Genomic DNA, 20,682 nt, shown 5'->3' with positions numbered 1-20,682 from the left:
AAAGTTTGGCATTGCAGAGGAAACAAAAAAAAAGATGAGCGCAACAATCTCAGCATGGGCTTATTTTTGATTTTCCACACTGATTAATGTTAACGTATATTAGCCCACCTGAGACATCACTGCAGGAGTCATTTTCAGAACAATTTTCATTACATCTCCTGAGTAAACATTTGCTCAAGCTGATGTCAATTCAATTTGTCTGCTGGCTGAAAAGAAGTAGCTAGCAGTGGATTCTTTAGACGTATAAGCATCAGTGAAATAACAGAATACCTAATGGCAGTGTTGATATTGTTAATAAAAGTTATGGCACACATGGCTGTGGATGTCAACAGCCGCAGCCTCAGAAGGAGCTCAGGGAGTCTTCAGTTGCAGAGACATATTCAAACTTCAGCAGTGATCACACCTGGGTTGATCATGGAAATTGAAATGACTTCTATATGTTCTGTGTTTACTTTAGTTAGCCTGCTTTTACGTAGTATTTTAGTCTGTTGGTCCCAGAAAAGTTAACCCATGCAAAGCAATAGTTTGGCAGAAAGATTGGAACATATTGGCTCATACAGGCCTGATCTAAATATATTTGTTCGGAATATTTACACTGCTACTCAACTTAGCCTTTCAGGCAATGTGACCCACCTTCAAAATGGAACCTTGAATAAAAAATATAAATAACATTTAAGAGTATCCATGGGCTGATATTTTACCCTAAGGTCTAGCTGCTAGCCATGCTTTGTCAAGTGCATGAGTATAAGAAACACAGATTGGGCCCATCTATCCAAGGGAATGTCAGCTATTCATGGTTACATGTTGTTTATCAGATAAGGTACACACACACAATCAGGCAGCGGAAACTGACGCTGCCCAAACTGTATCATGCACTCACATACATAAGCACACCTGTGTATACACATATGTATACACGCGTATTGTCTTTCATACGTGCAATTACACAAAGTCATCCTCTTGAACACATATATACAATACATCTGACATATACACAGGTCCCTTCTCCTCCCAATAATACAGTTCCAGAGGTCCAACTCAACATAGCTAAAAGATTTAAGTAATTTTCTTTCTTTTTTTCCCCCAATTCCCTACAACATTTGATGCTCTGGTTATTGATTTCATCTTTACTCTTGTCCAAGGCCAAGACCGCAATTCAAAGGAAACATGACGCAAATTCTACCATGCAAATGTATTCCACTGTACCGTATATGTACCTCACCTATTCATTTCTCTATGCAGTCATATGTATAGAATATCACAGGTGGAAAAAACACTCTTTGGGTTTTAGCAGTCCAGTTCTGGGAATTCTCTGGGGACTTTCTATGAGTTTCCTCTTCGGTGGCTCAGTGTGGGGGTTGCGGGTGCACAACTCTGTCAGGTACACTTATGAGAAGTTGATTCCAGGAAAACCGGTGTGGCATTTACATGATGTAAGCTAGGGTTACTTCATCCATCAGGCCCACACATATAAATGTGCGGACACATACTCACACTCTTTGTGCACAATGCTTCCCTCTCGTATGTGTACACACTGGCCTGTTGAAAGTCCTGTGATTTTGGTAATTGTCCAGGGGGCTTCATGCCTCTATTAACTGTTAGATTGTCAAAGACACATGCGCACAAACAAATGCACTTACCACACACACACACACACACACACACACACGCGCACACACACACGCACACTCATACACACACACAGCCTGGCATCCTTCAGGTTTGCTCCAGAGACACCCTGCCACTACTGATCCATCAGTAGCTGAGGTTTGCAGGTGGTCATGGGGACCTGCGCACCTGGTTTAGTTCACACAGGAGCACCAGACACATTTATGGTAATTTTGGTTCAATCTGAGAGGAACCAATGGAGCCCTACCAGTCATCACATCATGTGAGAACACTCACGTAGTCTGATTGTTATTCAGTGTAAGAAACAGCTCAAGGTCTTCAATGTTAATTGTATCTTGTAGCACACAGTTGCACCGTGTTTAGTTATGCTGTGGCCATGCAGTGTTGTTATGGAGAGTTGTTGTCTGCGTTGGTGGTCTGTGGTGAGAGTGTCATTTTTTCAGACAAGATGAGAAATTAAACTTTGTCTGAAGTGAGTAAAATTGAAGGTTGTAATGCAGACGTCATTAACATTCAGTCCCTCGTTCCCTCTCCAAGGCAGGGATTCCCTGTGTTTGTAAGACAGGTCAGACAAGTAGCAGTTCTTGATGATTAGCAGACCATTAGCAGACCACTACAAACCTTTACTGTGTCCTTCTGTCCAGGTACCAAGCAGCCTGGAGTACTGGGATGAGCTCCAGCAGACCTTCGTTCCTTACCGGGAGTTCAGCCTGTCAGAGAGCAGTGCTTGCCAGCTTCAGCTCCCCAGCCTCAGCCTAACTGACCAACAGAAGGAGCTGGTGGCTTCAGACCTATGGAGGATAGTCCTCAATAATAATGGAGAGGGAGGAGATGAGCAAAGGTGAGGCATAGTGCTAATTTTGATCTAGTTCTCTTTTTTTACTTATACCTTTGTGTTGTGTCCCAGTGGTATATCAAGAGAGCCTGTGTATGCCTACACATGGATATGTGTTTGGATCTTCAGCACATAGGCCGTCCTGTGTGAGGGAAAGCAGAGGGATAGAATGTGCACCCAGGCCGCTGAGCACAAAGAGCTAGTAATGTGTCCCTCGCCCCACATCTGGTGTGCAGGAACAGAGAGCAGGCTTGGAAGGCGTTCAGATTGGCCTAATGAGATTTCCCAGCACACCAAGAGCCTGTCAGGGCCCATCCGGATTCCTTCCTGCTTACCTTGAGTGTATCTAATCGAGGGGAAGCTCACGGGAAGCATGAGGAGTAAAGCCCCCTTTGGTTTGGCTGGACCAGGCCAGGCCTGGGTTGGGCTTGGTTTAGTTGAGATGCAGTGGTTTGGACTGGGCCAGTGATCTACCACCTCAACGAACATGTTTTTACTCCCTTCTTCTCGCTACCACGGCTTCCTCTCTTCATCTCCCTCATGTCTCACCCAGAATTCTATTACATCTTCTGGGTTTCACCCATCTTTCATTTATTTAGTCTTTTCTTCCTCATTGTTTCCTCATTTCAATCTAATCCCCTCCTTTTTACCTCCTCTTGGGATTTAGGAAACTTTTAGTGGAAGAGAATTGCCAAGCCCACATTCTGTGTGGCTTAGAAAGTTCCAGAGGAACAGAAATGAAAAAAGAAGAAAACATCCAAGAGAAGAAACCGGGAAAAAACTCTACAGAGCCAGATTCATTGTAAAGCTAAATATACATCTGTGCTTCATTACAATCATACACCAAACACTACATTTCCTTTATGTTTAAATTATTTGTCTTTTCTGATCAAAATTTCCTCAGTCACTAGTTTCATCTGCCTTACTTTAGTTTCCACCAGAAAAATAACTTGGCTTTGCTGCCAACTGGAAGTAATGAAAATTGTCAACATATGATGCTTATCTTTTTAAGGAGCACTCTGCTGCACCAGCATTTTTCAGGTCTTGAGCGTTTCCTGCTGTAGCTTTTATAGTGGATCATGGTAGTAGCAAATTACAGGGCAAATGGCCATTCACTTCAATTATGTTCCGTTCAACATCATCAACCATGACATGCAATTAATATCTAGAGATTCTTCTGAAAACTGTGTCAGTAATATTATACCTAAACTCACTGGTTCAGACAGTGAAGAGGCCCCACATTGTTGTCTGAATAATTGTAGTGTTTGACTCAGTGTAGCCTTGTGACACAGTAGGTTTCTGACATGGATGCCACACAATTTGTAACTGACTGGGCAAGAGACAGAAGCATATAGCTACTGATACGAATCCGACTATTTTAATTAGAATGAACTGAATTCTTGTGTTCATTATCCACTGGTTAAGATGTTATAAAGAAAGTTTTTGAAAATCAATTAATGAAAACTTTCAGATGCTGACTCAAAGTCCTACATTACTCATTTCAATCATTGTTATTTTCATATGACATCATTTCATATTCGCAGGGTTCCACATCTTTCTTCATGTCTCTCCACTTTCAGTGTTATTTCACATCAGCTCTCTGCTTTATCTCTCCAGTTTGGATAGTGAGTCTGGGTCCCAGGTACCCTGCGATCAGCTGCTATCTCCAATGGCGTTGGCAGCTTGCACCCGTGTGGACTCCTGCTTTGCACCCTGGTTTGTCTCCTCCCTGGGTGTCTCCCTACAACTGGCACAGCTGGAAGTTCACCTCTGCCACCATCTAGAACAGCTGGGTACAGGTAGGATACAGAAGTCACACTCACTAAGTATAGTTAGAGAAAGTAACTTGAAACCAGTTAATATTTTATTGGCGAGAGAAAAAAGTTTCTTGTTTACTTTGCTTGTTCATGATTTAAGCAAATTACAGATTAAATGCCTACTCAATTAGATAAAACATTTATGGTGGACTGTATATTCTTGCACATATGATTTAGATTTCTGGATTCATTTTATTTGGGGACAGCTGTCTCAGGGGGTAGAGCAGGTCATCTTCTGACCAAAAAGGTTGGCGGTTAGATCACAGTCTTCCCCATTCCGCATGCTGAGGTTTCCTTGGGCAAGATACTGAATCCAAATTGCCCCTGACTGCTTTGCCGTTCCCATGAAAGTGCTGCACATAGAAGCATGGATGAATGGTAAAAAACTGTACTGAAAAGCGCTTTGAGTGGTCATCAAGACTAGAAAAGGGCTATATAAATACAGACCATCTACAATTTTACCCCTTTTTTCCTGTAAAATTGTTTGTGTATTACCCCTGATAGCCTTTGGTAAAAAATAATGTGTTGCTTTTCCAGTTCCATCTCGGCAACTTCGTCCCTTCCTGCCGGACAGGAAGTTACCTCAGGAGCAGGAATTCATGGTGGTCGGCGCTCGGGAGCCAAGGGTCTTCTTGCGCCAGTGGAACAATGGACCACGTCACTGTCAGGAGTTTAGCTTTTCCACACAGGTGGACTGCAAGCTGCTGGAATACAGAAATTTAACACACCTTCAGCTTCTCCAGCCTTGTGTACTACAGGTAGAGCTCAGCCATATTGGGTTTATTACTCTATACATAACCTCAGAAAATGTAGAGTAAAATAATGTATATTTAGAATCTGATTTCTTGTATCTTTCAGGGTCAGGCTGCAGCCACCAGCTGCCCAGAGAGCACCACCTTGGATGTGAATGTGTTTGTGGACCCTGTGTTTCTCAATATCAGCCAATTTACCATCCACACTATGGACACTGCCCTGCACAGCTGGCAACAGGTGACAGAAAGATTATGCTGTTGATAAAGCCACACACCTTTATATTGCACCTGTCTCCAAATAATACAAAAATTCATAGACTTCATGAACTGACGTGAAAAAATCTAATTAGTGGTAAAATATTCATTCTGATCTCATTGCTTGGAAATAATCAAGCATGACAGATATCCTCAAGTCTAAAGTTGTTGTTCCATGTATTGTTTTTATTAGAAGCCAAATTGTTGATATCTATAGGTACTGAGCTAATCTCCAGGGTCACTGCTGCAAAAGGAAGCATTTTTTAAGGGATAAAAGTTATATGATCGATTAGGTTGTTGTTGATTAAGTATTGGAGGATGACTTGTTCTTGACATTAACACAGTGTGGTGCATTCAGACATGTAAAGGAAGAAGGAATGTTTGCTCTTACTTGAATAGATTTTTGATTTGGAGGCAGGGGCTTGTAAACTTGGGGGAAAAAATCCATTGAAATGTTTGCACATTTCGAGAATATACTGAAAGACGGCCTTTTGTCCTAGATGGATTATCAGTTAAACAAACTCAAAACAAAAGGGATTTTATTTGAATGGTTTTTGGTTGTATGCCAATAGCAACACAGGATGGATCTGCCGTTCAGTTTTCAGTAATCTCTGACTAAGAGGCTACACTGTCTCTGTTCTTAGGCGTCTATGCTCCTCGTCATCTCTCAGTTCTCAGATCTCTGTTCTCAGCTCTCAGCTCTCAGCACTGCCTCTAGTAGCCAGGATATTTGTGTGTGAAGTGATGCCCATAAAAACAAGGTAAAACTTGAGTGGTTACACGTGCCAAAATTTCATCTGGCCCTTGTCCTCCACCCACTTGTCTACTATACAGGCTCAAGCACACACACACACACACACACACACACACACACACACACACACACACACACACACACACACACACACACACTGGCCTCTCTGCATTTGTATGCCCTATCCTGGCGGCTCAGCTTAGCTGTAGCTTTGCTGACTCATATATTGGCCTCTCGAGACTTGAGATACTCTCATAGATTTATATGCATGCACACACTCTCTGCCGGGTAAGAGAAATGTTTTTGTGGAAACAACTGTGGTGTTTCACCTGTGAAAAGTCAAATCAATCAAGCTGTGTAGAATAGTGTACTATAAAATGATTGTTCTGGCTAGCGGATTGATACTTTTGTTTCCCTTTAATGGTACTGACTCATCAAATGCAGTTAACCGACCGTATTGGATGGCGGGTTATACTTGACCCTTAGCTCCATCATTGCATCATTTAGCACAATTGAGTGAATACTCCCTATTTCTGCTGATTAATTCAGCCATAAATAAGACTTTAGGGCGTCTGTGGTGTTGTCATTAAAGCACATACTGCAGCTTTACTAACTTGTTAGACATGTTATGCATTCAAGGTGGTGTGCAGCTTTACTAACTTGTTAGAAATGTTATGCATTCAAAGTGGTTCGCTTTACCCAAAATCCCAAGTATAATGAGTTAGGTTAAAAGTGGTTATACACTCTTAGCCAAAGCTTTTGAATCCACAGGGTCTTGAAACCAAAAATAGAGGTATATAATGGTCACACATACAAACAAGCACATAATACCATTAACCACACAACCTAGTTAACTCTCAAACAGACACTCAAAGCCTGATGGGTGGATTAACATGTTGACTGGAGTCAGATTGACGTGAAATGCAGCAGCTTTGTCACTTATTCAGAACCTTTCATCTAGCCCCAGCCTTCACCAATATGCTGAACACAAGGGGAAATCAAATCATAATTATAAGGCAAATGTGCTGCATGTGGGTATGGTAGTTTTGTAATAAGGGGTAGAGAGGGGGCAAGTAAAAACGAATGATTCTTTATGAAATGATTTGCTTCAATATTTGTTCCATCTCGGAGTAACTTGTGAACATATCAATTATGGAAAATATTTCACTGAAACTTAACCTTGTATGTGGTGAACCCTGGATGGCTGTGATTAAGCACAAGATGGCTGGTGGTAAAGGGATGGGTATGAAGGCCATCACAATTTAGCTAAATATATATCTTTGATGTGATCAAGGCTCACATTCCAGACCCTCATGCACAAATTGTCCATGCATTGAAAAACTTGATCCTCATTGAAAACGTAATGAGAAATGTTAACAGGCTCTGTGTCCCTCTGAAACAGAAGGATGTATCCCAACATGTGTAATTGTTTCAGTGATTTTCATGTGTCCTGGTGTCATGGCTGGCAGACATGCATTATGTGATGTGGTCTGCAAGGGTCAGCATTCAGCCGTGGAAAATAATCCTCTCTAACCACACAACTGAAGCCTCACAGCCCAGGCATGGTCATACCAGACCACCACAACCAGACCAGCTGGAGCACTTTCAGTTTTATAGCAATAAATAGGAGTAAAAGACACTTCTTGCTGTATGGTTTTTAATTTACTCGCATAATCTGTTATAACACATAGCTGTAGGCACAGTAACATTAGCTGCTTTTGTATCCATGACAACATTACTGTCACCCTTCTCTTTGTCATAAATACTCATAATGGCTCAAAGTGACAATGTATATTCCATCTATTATAATAATCAGGATGCTGCCAAGCCACCAGGCTCACCACCTCCTCACCTCAATGTGCTGTTTGGTCATATAAATATATATTATACATTTCATAGTTCATAGGTTTTGATAAAAGAAGAAATAATATTATTTAGTATTTTATTTATTTGGTTTTCTTTTCACTCGATAGCCCCATATGGGCACAACCTCAGAACCCTTTAACCTCAGGGCCCAGGCCTCCATTTTTCTCTTCTCAGTCCCCAGCCCCACTTTCGATCTTTGCTCCCCCGAAGCTCCTAACCCAAGGGAAGTGGCTTTGGTGGAAAGCCACACAAAAGCCCAGTAGTATTTAAACACTCAGCTTCTCACAGAGTGTTCACAGGCGAAAATTTCCCTCTTATTTTTTTCCCCTGTTCTTCCCATGTTTGTATCGTTCTCCGTTTTCATTTGTAATAGTATAGAAGTGATAGAGAGATTGTTTTCCTGGTTATAGCAGGTTCATGCAGGACCCTGGTTCATGTGAGAACCAGGGTCATCTGTATATGAATATAGAGATTAAGATTAAGATCCATTTATTCATCCCAAACACATGCACAGACATGCAAAGGCACACTAATGCAGGTAGGGAGATTTAATCTCTGCTTTTTACCCATCTGGTGCAGGACACACAGAGCAGTGAGCGACCATGTACGGCGCTCGGGGAGCAGATGTTGGGGGAGTAAGGTGCCTTGCTCATAGGCACTAGACAGGGTAGGGAGACTCTTGGATTTTTGGACAGATCAATCCAGGTTTGTCTTTTGTTGTCTCTCCTTGGAGTCGAATCAGAGACGAACCAGAGACCTTCTCTGCCCATAGTCCAAGTTTCTGCCACTAGACCACCGCCTTTCTGTCCCTTTTACAGGTTTCACAATTGGCTCCATGGTGTCTTGTTTCATGTGACTTTGTCTTGAGTGGGTGTCGTTGTTTTCAATCTGTTTTATAGACATTTTACTGTACGTTGTCTTGTCTAAATGTTTGCAACTCTGCCATGAATACCTGGTCTAGACTAAACTAAAGCCACAGTATCTGGAAGGATTACTCCTTCAATGACTGTGTCTAATGATGAAGCTGTCCTCTTCTACTCAAATTAAATATAATATATTAATATTGGTCCATTTAAAGTCCCTGTATAAAAATGGAGTGATTATGATTACTGCAGGGAGCTTTCCTGAGGTGTGTATCTAGTTGCCCCATAAATCAGAGCAGAAAGATGATACCATCAAAGAGTGGGCTTAGCAATGGCATCTTAAGATGGAAGCAGGAAGTTTGTAAATCGCAGTGTTGAATTCAGAAGGGAGCATAGATAGTGTTCCACTATAAAACTTTAAATGTTTTTTCACCCAGTATCGCAGCTGTCCCATCTATATTTTCCTCTCTACCTCCCTCTCACACATACATCTATCATCACATTGTTAATGGTGTAAACTATCCCATCAGTTTTCAATAGCATAAATAACCCCAGGACCCTGAACGTGCTTGGCAGTCAAACTATGATATTTTACTGCCAGCCTCTTTTAACCATCAACCCCCCTGCCATTTAAAAGTGTACAGCAGACCGGGATGCCTCTTTGTTGGGATAGTTGAGTGGTTATTGAGAAGCTGTCTGAACCTCAGTCATGTGTGTCAAGAGTCAGGGAGAGGTGTGCAGGAACAATCCCATCAGGACCCTAGAGCATTTGGAAGGAGCCCAAGTGAAACTTTAACATGCACTTGCATCACTCTCTCATATCCAACTCACATTCACACTATGTGCTGTTTCTATATTGTGTATTTGACATCCTGTATGTCAGAGAGTTGACACACACCCTCTCCCTGTTAAACCATTGTTTTCAATAGTAGGCCAATGAGCTCTTCTCTCTTGAATGCAAGGTGTAGTGAATGGACAGCATCCCTGAACAACTTGCATGCCTTGAGTTTTCTGTGAGGCTTTCTCATTGACCCGGAGTTGGGCCAGACTCCACCATACTGTATTCCTTTAACAGGCCACAATATACTGATGACTCTTAGTAACAGGAGTGCACTCGTTGTTGCCCACTTTTTTTCAATGCACAGAGGTAAAGATAGGAAAAAGTACCTGAAATCTCTGAGCCTGCTTAACATTCTCAATAACCAACATATAGATGCTCAAAGAGGGAGGTGAAAAAGTTTGCTTTGGCCTCGAAGCACGGTGTAAGCTGCTCCAGCCTGGATGACTGTTGCTCTGTGATTTGATTCCCTCCCCTGCTGAGGTTGTATTACTCCAGCAGATGATATCACTCATCTCATTTCTCTATTGGCTGACTGCCTCATTACCAATACTACAATAACATTTTGAATGTTAAAAAGACATACATTATTGACACCTGAATATGTGCTCATACACAGATTTGAAATATACTGCTCATTATACACCCAGCACAAACATAAACACCTGGAAGTATGTACGTACTTTTTTAGTCACAAGCTTTGCTCACGTCTTGTTCTTCTTTGTCCTTCTCTTCATCCACCCGTACCCTCCACCTAACCCCTCAACCCCACTGTTATCCTTCAGAATGGGAACCCGGAGGCTGAGGATCTGGTCTACAGCCACTATGTGATCTGTAACGACACCCATGAAACACTGCGTTTTGGTCAGGTGGACACAGATGAGAACGTGCTGCTCGCCAACCTCCACAGCCACCAGTACAGCTGGAGATCCCATAAGTCCCCTCAGGTAGTACACTCTCAAAAAAACACACACAGACTACATAACCCACTGCAGGGGAAATATCTGATATTTCTCATTCATCTTCTTGGTGCTTTCATTCAGACAATTATGCATGCCCAAATACACACAACTTTATGCACTCATCTGTAGTATAAGCACAAAGAGATGAATGCCCCTAAATATACTGTATGTACATAAAGCACACACACGCATATATATATATATATATATATATATATATATATGTGAGGGTTTTATGTACATACAGTATACACACCTACATATAGGCCTACAGAGTAGTGTGTTAACATGGTTAAACAAGTTTAAAATTATATACACATATGGAACCCACTTAGACGTACACACACTCATTCTGTACCATGTTGTCTGAATACACATGCATTGCTTGCATGGGCACTCTACCAATATGTAAATGGTAAATGGTTTTGTATTTATATAGCGCTTTTCTAGTCTTGATGACCACTCAAAGCACTTTACAGTACAGTTTTACATTCACCCATTCGCACACACATTCATACAGTGCATCTATTCGCAGCACTTACTTATTCTATGGGAGGGCATTCAGGGTTCAGCATCTTGCCCAAGGACACTTCGGCATGTAGATGGGTCAGACTGGGGATCGAACCGCCGACCTTCAGGTTGGAGGACGATAACTCTACCCCTCAGCCACAGCCGCTGTTGAGACTGACTTACTCACACAAATCCGGACTCATTTACTTAAGCTTACAAATTCTAGTGTTCACACCAGTACATGCTCACACCAGTCACACCATCATCAGTGTTCAGTCACCATCTTTGTGCTTCTATTAGAACTCTCAGACTGTGCCCTGACAGCACTGTTAAAGAAGATTGATTATATTTAACCCTTTGTGGTTTTGAGGTTGAATGGAGGGTGGGCTGGTGATTTGTGTTTGGTGCGCACATGTTTCAGGACCCCCATGTGTTCTGTGAAGAGTGAGATAGTCAAGCTTGAGAAAAGACATGGCCATAATTGCTCACAGTAAGTCAGTAAGTCAAGTTGTATTAATCATCGACCGTGGTTAATCTGTGCTCTTACCTCACTCTCGCTTACATGCACACACACACTCACACGCTCCAAGTTTGGCATATCGACATAGCAAGTACCACATCTCATTTGAGCAGTGAGTCAAAATGACCTCTGTATTTTTGGGAATGTTTTGGAAAAATGATTGTCCGAACAGGCCAAATATCATCATAGATAGGAATGTGATTTCAAGATGGTTCTGTCATATATTATTGCATTATGTGTTTGTGGTATATGAAATATGTGTTCTCAAGAAGACCATTATTTGTGAAACAATATGAATAAGAAAAAGTGCAACTTTGCCAAAAACTTGATGATAAAATCCCTGCCAATGTGTCTGCCTCAGCAAATTGTAGCACACACTCCTAATTACATTTCAGGGTTATAAAAATGATAATGATAAACACTGATAAGAGAAAGGGTTGTATTTCTTTAATGGTTACTTGGTCCTGCAAGTGTGTTTTTGTAGCTATTACAAATCAGTTTCTAGGCAGAGTCATAAATGGTTGTGCTGTTTTGCTAATGTCCCATGATGGCTCGGAGAGTCTAAAACAACTCTGATCATCATGGGCCGTCATTTCCCATTCCCCTACCCCCATCCCCTCCCACTCTTCAGGCAGCCTTTCCTATTCGAATCTCAAAGCCCGTTCCCTACTTCAACTACAAGACCTTCTTCTTAAGCCCTGACCTCTTGCTTATTTGTCAATTATATTGCCAACTTCACATCCTTCCCTGCACTTAATGCATATTCTTATTGTATATTTGCCTTTTGACAGCAATTGATTTTTCTGTGATAAAAGAACATAATATAGAATAGACCAATATGTCATTCAGGGTGATCCTTTCTTGCAGGTCACAGTAAGGTTTAATGAAAGACACATGTAATTCTCTAGTGTCATTACTGACAAGCATTGTGGCAACTGTCTAGAATAGATGTGAAATTGTGCGTTTTCCAAAAGAAAGCATCCAACAAAAAGATTTTGCCTAGGTGCAGAGACACACATGCACAAACAACCAATTTCAGGTTTTGTTCCAGCTGTAAACAGGCGCCAAACTGGATGAGATACAAGAAGAATTGCATTTGAATTAACTTGACTATCTAAAGCATAGTTTCACAAGACCACATTCAGACAGAGACAATGTTATACAGGTTAGTTTTACAGTCCGCAAGCTGATAGCTAAGAAGATGAAACCTCATTTAGAAGCAGATTTTGTGAAGGAACCTTGTTGCTACTGAGCAGCTGCAGCATCGGACAAACAAAATTGTGTATTTTGTACAAAATCTGTGCATTTTTCTACTCTGCAAAACAAAAGACTGCTACAACATCTGAATATGCTGGTGATGTTGCAAAACTCCTTTACACATTTATCAAGAGGATTCAGAACAACTAAACAGAATAAACTTAGCTGTTTAATTTGGAACCAGCAAGAATGCTCAAAGCTACAGTAACAACCTCCTTCTGCTTGAATTTAATAAACTCTATGTTGGCCCTTAAGTGACCATCCCTTTTTTGGGACAAAAGTTGCAAAACCAGCTGCCACTACAATCATCATCATCACTTCCATCAGACATCAGTTCCTGCATCGCATTACAGAGTTTAGTGTGACATGTGATGAGTAATCTGGTATAGCCCTCAAAGGATAGTATACATATTGAAATGGCCCTTGTTAGAAAAAAGATCCCCACCCCTGCCCCAAGACAAAGAAAACAGAATTGTGTAACAATCCCTTGACCTTGGCTCAGTGCAGGTCTCTCTTAATTCCTGATGCCTTACCAGCATTAGTTTGATGAGATCAGTAGACATGGACAATCTCTGGCCTCCACACAGTTTTGGGGTCTCACTTGGACACTTGTGCCTTGCATTTATGACTCTCCAACAACAGCACGCAACTTCCCAGCACTGTCATGATCTCTTACTCAATCCCCTCCTGTGTTCACGAAAATTCTGACTGAGCTCATTATTCCTTGTCTGGCTTGTCCTGACACTGGCCTCCACCTGCGTATCTTGTTCTGTCTTGGACTCTGGCTAGAAGGTGACTTTGTCATCCTAATCTCCATTACACCCAATTTAAGTTTTAGCCACCCCAGTTCCTTCTCTGGATTTATACAGTTGAGTTTGTGTACCTTTTACCCTCCTCACAGTTACGCTCCCTTAATCCTATCACAGTAGCCCTCTTAAATGCAAAACCACCATGAGTACCATCGCTCTTGTTAGTATTAATCTCTATCTTTCTCTCTCACACACACAAACAAATAAATACAAATGAATACTGAAGAACACACTCCCCACCTATGCTATAAATGGCCAATCTCTCGAGGCCTGGGGCCTGTCAAGAGGCCAAGCCATTATCCTGTTCTCATGGCTCTGGTGAGATGTGAATGTCCCACTTGGCCTGTCCTCTGGGAACACACATACACAGCCACAGGTACTAATTTGCAGTTGTAAGAAGGAGTAGAGATAAGGAAATAATGCACAGGGAAATGCAAGCCAGTCCCACAAAGTTGTCAGGGTAGATACTGTACCTGTAATATCATGCTCTTAAAGTGATAGTTCACTGAAAAATTTAAATTCACTCATTATCTACTCACCAATATGCCAATGGAGGAGGTTGAAGTGTTTGAGTCCACAAGACACTCTAGGAGGCTCAGGGGTAAACAGGGATTCAGTCAAGGTGACCCCTTCTTCAGACGTAATAAAACAACAGAAAACAGCCTTATATCTTGTATTTAGGAAGTGGCGATGCTAGCAGATGTAGCCACAAGAAGTCTGAAGTAGGGGTCCCAAATACCTCAATTGTATTAGATTCGGCTGTTTACCACTGTTTACCCTTGAGACTCAAGAAGTGTTCTGTGGTCTCAAACAGTTTTCCAACCCCCATCAGCATAGTGGTGAGTAAATGATGAGGGAATTAAATTTTTCGGTGAATTATCCCTTTAACACTGGGCTTAGTAGACTCTTCGGCCAAAAATGTGTCTGCTGCTGTCTTTCTGTTCCTCCCACACTTTCCATTTCTTTCTGTTCATGATGCACAAACAGTCCATAAAGGGAGTATAGATGGGTAGATTTGACAATCATGCTTTATTGTCATACAGTAAATCCTTTAATCCCCCCTTAATCTCCCTTTGCCTGTCATTAGAGCCCACTGTCATCTTACCATAAGTGGGAACCCAGACCGACATATACACACATGATAAAATGTTTCCCTGGGCCTGGAATCTGTCAGGCCTCTCACTCTCATTTTTCTCTTTTGAGCACAGCATGCCTTCACACCCCAGCGTTTACCAGCCAAGGTGAAGAAGTTTATCAAAACATCTTCATCAAAATCTTCTATTATTATTTTTTTTTTATCCGTTTTTTAATATATCAGGATGATCATGTCTATGACTACACTCTCTCTAGGTTATAGTTACAGTTCATGACCATCTCTAAAACATAAACACACGCTGTCCTCACCCTGCTCTTTTTCAGGGCTCTGGTGTGTGGCGTGGATTGTTGAAATATCTGGCTGCTCCGTATAGGATGCAGCCTGGCTGATGGAAATCCCTGTGGTTAGTGTGGTTAGCAGGGAGAGGAGTTTAAAAAGCCCCCTGGATTTGGGAAGAACATTTTAAGTGCCTACAAGGAATATGCAAAATTTGAATGAATTATAATTTACTCAGGCAGCAGGCATCTTCAGTAGAGCCCTCCCTCTGTCTTCCTGGATGTGTGTCTCTACGTGTGTCTCTACGTGTGTGTGTGTGTGTGTGCGTGTGCGTGCATGCGTGGGTGGGGGGGGTGGCTGGGTTTGTTTGTGTGTGGTATTGGGCCATTAGTATCTGTGTGTCAGTGTTATGTTGGTGTTTGCGTGGGTGGTTTCCAGGGGTAATGTGCTGTAGATAGCAGCCCAGGACTATTAGTTTGTGGTAAGATTGGGCGAGTTGTTGGAAGCACGTATGACAGGGAGGTATTTGGTAGTGTATGGAGCATATGAGAGAGGAGAGTGAGAGAACACTTTTAGATCAATGTACTGGCTGATCTTATTTATATATGTAAGTTAATGTGTGAGCAACACAGCATATTATTTTTATCTTCCGGTGCCTACTTGCCATAGGTGCTTTGCTATATCCATCTAATAGGACCTTCAACACGGTTCAACTATTACAGCTTCTCAACTATCACAGCACTTAGTTCTTAAAATCTATAGCTCTTTCTTCAAGTAGGATTTCATATTTCTCTATCCTGACCCATTGTTTAATAAAGACTGCCCTCAAGTGAAGTGGCTGGTTTGGGCTGATCCATGATTGTTTAACTTTAACTGCACTACCTTAGGCTGACCCTCTGGGGGGATATTACTTTCAGTCAGGTTAACTCACATACTGACTGATCAGAGGGAGAATATGAAGCCAGTGAAAAGGGACTTCTGTCTTTCCTGTTGTTTATCCTCTGAGCTGGACTAGGTCTAGAAGGCAGACATGTACTGAAAGGTATTACCTTAGGTTACAAAAAGGAAGAAAGTTGTTGGAGTATTATCAGGTAAAGGTTAAATGGTAAATGTTTTTTATATTTATATAGTGCTTTTCTAGTCTCGATGACCACTAAAAGCGCTTTACAGTACAGTTTTACATTCACCCATTCACACACACATTCATACAGTGCATCTATTCGCAGCACTTTGTTGTTCTATGGGGGGGGCATTCGGGGTTCAGCATCTTGCCCAAGAACACTTTGGCATGCAGATGGGTCAGACTGGGGATTATGTGAGCTCACATTCATGTTGAGGAACATGAACTACTGATGAATGTAAATGGCCCACTGAGTCATTATTAATAGCTCATCAGAGTGTGACAGTACAGTCATTCATCCTGTGTCGTCACACCTTATCTACGCACTGAAACAACCATGAATCACCATGATTATTAAGGCAAATCCTCCGTCAAAAAAAATGATAGATAAATCGGCTGAATGATTCAAAATTAAGTTGCATTATGTTCTGGTTATTTTAACATTTTGTGTATATGGCAACAAAAAACGAATTGTGTGTGAGTCAATGTATCAGAAGCTAAGTCAGTCCTTAGAGAGGGGATCATAATTGTCTCAGTTTCCTTGGCAAGATAACTCAAAAAACATGGTTTGCAGCTTTATTTGGCTATGCACAATTCACATTCCAGGTCCAGGAATAACAACCTTATATAAAATTGCTCATGATCCACAATATCTTCATATTCTCATCCTCTTACTCACTGGTGAGACTCACATTCTTTATTATCTAGATCACGGGTGGGCAAACGTTTTGACTCGCGGGCCACCATGGGTTCAGAGGGGCAGGGCCAGGACCAGACCAGATGGATGGAGAAAAGACCTTCAGAGAAAGGCTTGTTAGCCTTTGCTATTTCGAATGTCATAAAAAACTTGCCTTTGAAGTTGACTCTTGAATCGCAGTTTGTCTGTGAATTTTTTTCTCTTGAGTCTGTAAATTAGCAGCCAATCTCTGAGCCGTAGCCACCCGTTCTTGCGTTGACTGCTTGCTATGCTTCGTAGCAAAGTGACGGCTGATGTTGTACTCCTTGAAAACTGCGACAGTTTCTCGGCATATCAGGCATACAGCCATTCGAATGGACTTCAGTGAAAAAGTTTTTTGTTGTCCACTCCGTGTTAACTCTCGGCACTCATTGTCCACTTTTGGTTTCCTTGAAGGTCATTTTACAGAAGGGCTCACAGGGCAAAGCGAAAAAGTGAAGGGAGATCATGTGCCCTTCTGAGCCCTATACACAACACTCCCGGTCAAATTTTATTTAGCTGATGCTTTTATCCAAAGCGACTTACAATAAGTTAATTCAACACCGAGGGTACAAACCCAGAACAACAAGAAGCAAGAAAGTACAATTTCCTCAAAAATAAAGTAAAACTACAAAGTGCTATAAGTAAGTGCCATTTAGGTGCTACCAATCGTTAGTTTAAAAAAAAACCATGGCCGTTCTTTGCCCATGACTGATCTAGATGATAACTCAGAAATCACTGATGGGAACATTTAACCTATAAAGCTGAAGAAGCCAGAGTGCTAATGCTTATTCAATGCACCTACTTGCTTTTGAGACATATAGAGAAAAAAAAACACCCAATAACCTTAAGTTTTTCGAAATCACTTTATACTTCTCCCTTAAAACTCAGGTGATACACTCTGTTTTCCTATTAAATATCTTAAAATATCAACCTCAGTGGCCAACCCCATGCGATAGAAACAAGTTGCTCCCATAAATGTGAAATTAACTAACCAAACCAAAGTGTTACCAACAGCTCAATCATGACTGGACCATTATGCATAAGTGTAATCTGTAAAACAGCCCACCTTAACTTTCAGTAGAAGTGTTATTATGTTGATCGTGTGTTACATTTGAATTAATGAGAGATCAACAGGTTGCCCCTGCAGCAGTGGCAGCAGGTTTGGTTACGTTTCGCTCTTGTTACAGCCTTATCTCTAAAATACAAATGGAAACTTGCTCAGAGTTGCCAAATGGCATATAAAGGTTTTCTAGAGCATGTAGAAGAATATCCTCTGCTCTGATGAGACCAAAAATAAATTATTTGGGCTGAAGACCAGGTACTGGTCAAAACCTATAATGACATTTTTACAGTAAACCATGATACTGACTAGATTATGCATCAGCAGATAACCAGAAACTGCACAAATCCACATGTGAAAAGTATCCCTGTGTTATTTGTATACAGTGTCTTGGCTTCTTCAAAGAATGACAAAAGTTATTTTGACCATTGAGAACAATGAGATTTCCTCAAAAAGGATTGATCCTATTTATTTGATCTGACATCTTTAGAAGGTGGTTCAACAGTCCTATCATTTAACATTTCTTTATATATGGTATAGTCATTGGTAATTTCATGTTTGTGCAATATTGAAATCAGCTTCCTAGGCCGCACTTCTAATAGTTTAACGCTAAAGTTTCTTTGATCGTCCCTATGGAATAAGGCTAAACATTTCGTAAACTATATCAACTATCTCAGTCAAAGGGCTCAGATGCCTCATCAGCCAGTCTGTTTCTCTAATTTCCTGTACGCCATTCCTCCAACTCTTCAAGAAATTAGACTTCCCTTTAGTTAGTATTTCTTCTTAATAAATATCCGAAATACTTTTTTTCTGTGCTTTGAAATAAAGCTTGATTGGTAATTAATAGGGTATGTCCCAAGTTCTTAGCCTTGTTTGTCACAGTTTGTTTTTCATACAAAAGTAAATGTTTCAACAACATTATAAAAATGTGCCAGTCATTTCTGAAATCGGTGACTCTTGAATATTCTCGGAACCCATGTGATGGAAATTCATCTTGAGACTTGAAATAATGAAATTCTCAGACTGGAGTTGCCATTGAGTCTAAGCTCTGCAGAATTTACACAACAAGCACGGGTGCTCAGGATGGAACAACTGGCCGCAGGTTCACAAAAGCCAGAACTTATACAAAGAGGCGTTTCACAAGACAATATGAAAAAAAAAAAGACATGCCAGAACTAATACAAAGAGGTGCTTCATAAAACGACACTGGTCATTATAATTTTCCATTACACCCATTCTCATAATGTTGCAACCCCCCATTTGGTCCTTATCCAACCTTTTTAAAACAATATACTACATTCCGCAGCTCTACACCACAAGTGTCCACCTCTGACATTTGTTTTGTTAAAATCCCAACAGGAAGGACAGTCATTCTTGCTCATCTTCTTTGTTTTCACTCTCACTGACATGCCATGAGATTTTGTTTTAATTCAGTGTTGTATATCTAATGATGAGCCATTGGTCTGTCATTTGTACATTTATATATATAAATAGAGATAGAGAGAGAGAGAACTTTTCCACTGCCTTAGTAGTTTTTCCTCCCAGAGGAAGATCTTCCTCTGAATTATAGTGATTCATTTCATTTAAATCTTGACAAGCGTTAAGCCATTAAAATTTCATTGTTTTTCTTTGTAAATATTTTTAAACATGCTGTTTGTTAGCGGTTAAAAAAATTAAAGAGTGGTTTAAAACCCAGTTTGGCCAACAGAACTGTTTCTGGTTGGTGTCTGCAGGGCAAAAGTTTAGGTATGTTTGTACAACACTCTTTGTGTTAAGACAGCAGATTTTAATATTAAATCAAGATACCAGTTTTAACTAATTGAAGCACCCATGTTGTACTGTGTTGTCAGATCAATAATGAAGTACATCCTTTTTTTCCATGTCTTTTGTTTGGACATAATGATCAACGTGACATTTTTGACCTTTTCAAAACTCAAGTTTATCTTTCAAGCTAATCATTATTTGATTTGTTCAACACAGAAAGCCCTGTATAGTCACTGGACAAACCATATTATCGAGGTGGAGGGTTTCTTTTGGATATCATTCCCTGTTGCCTTGACTGTGAGTCCGAACCAAATTTGGGTCTTTTCCACTATGGGCAAGTAACAACCCAAAACCCACAACTACCCATGCTTCCCTCTAGATTTTAAGGACCTGTAAGGATTTGGTTCTGCCTCGTGTTTCCAATGTATTTCACAAACGAGAGTGTTTTGGATACTCACGAATGAAAATGTGATACTTGGATAACCTTTCTCATTTTGATGAGCTGTTTGGAAGCCAAGTACAGTTGTGGGACAGAACGCTATAGAATAAGTGTATATAAGTTTGGTGTAAAATCAGCAAGCAATGTGGACAGGGTTCAGCACCATGGACAGCACCTTGGTGCTATTTGACCTATCCTAGGGCACTGCGCTGGAATGCAGTTTTGGCAGAGTGGCCACATGAAACAGGTCACATGACGCCTTAAGACCCAGGCTGGCCTTTCAGAAGAATTAACTTCAAAACTAATACGGCTTGTATTGGACATAACTATATCCTACAAATGTTTGAGAACCAAAAATATGTATCCATCCAGTTTACCAGCGATCAACCTGGCCAAGTTAGATAGAGGCACAAATGCACAAGCTTTACTGGCACTATATCACAAGCAGTATGATATATAATGCTTCTTTTGATAACTTTAAAAAATTTTAGGCACACAAATAGGATAGTTTTCCTCTTTTGTTAACCTGCACAGTGCTGGTA

The 20,682-nt window shown here is 40.9% G+C and overlaps 1 protein-coding gene across 1 annotated transcript in view; it reads left to right on the top strand.

Annotated features, from left to right (window-relative positions):
• Nucleotides 1-20,682, top strand: part of LOC133965264 (intermembrane lipid transfer protein VPS13B-like) — a 304,206-nt gene that overhangs the window by 248,454 nt on the left and 35,070 nt on the right. The window contains 5 exon segments of the mRNA XM_062399726.1: nt 2,274-2,470; nt 4,082-4,263; nt 4,819-5,039; nt 5,140-5,271; nt 10,395-10,556. Of these exon segments, the coding sequence (XP_062255710.1) occupies nt 2,274-2,470; nt 4,082-4,263; nt 4,819-5,039; nt 5,140-5,271; nt 10,395-10,556 (894 nt within the window).

This window comes from Platichthys flesus, chromosome 11 (assembly GCF_949316205.1).
Source record: "Platichthys flesus chromosome 11, fPlaFle2.1, whole genome shotgun sequence".
Lineage (NCBI taxonomy): Eukaryota > Metazoa > Chordata > Actinopteri > Pleuronectiformes > Pleuronectidae > Platichthys > Platichthys flesus.
Note: the sequence above shows the minus strand (reverse complement) of the source record. Positions and strands in the feature narration are given on the sequence as shown.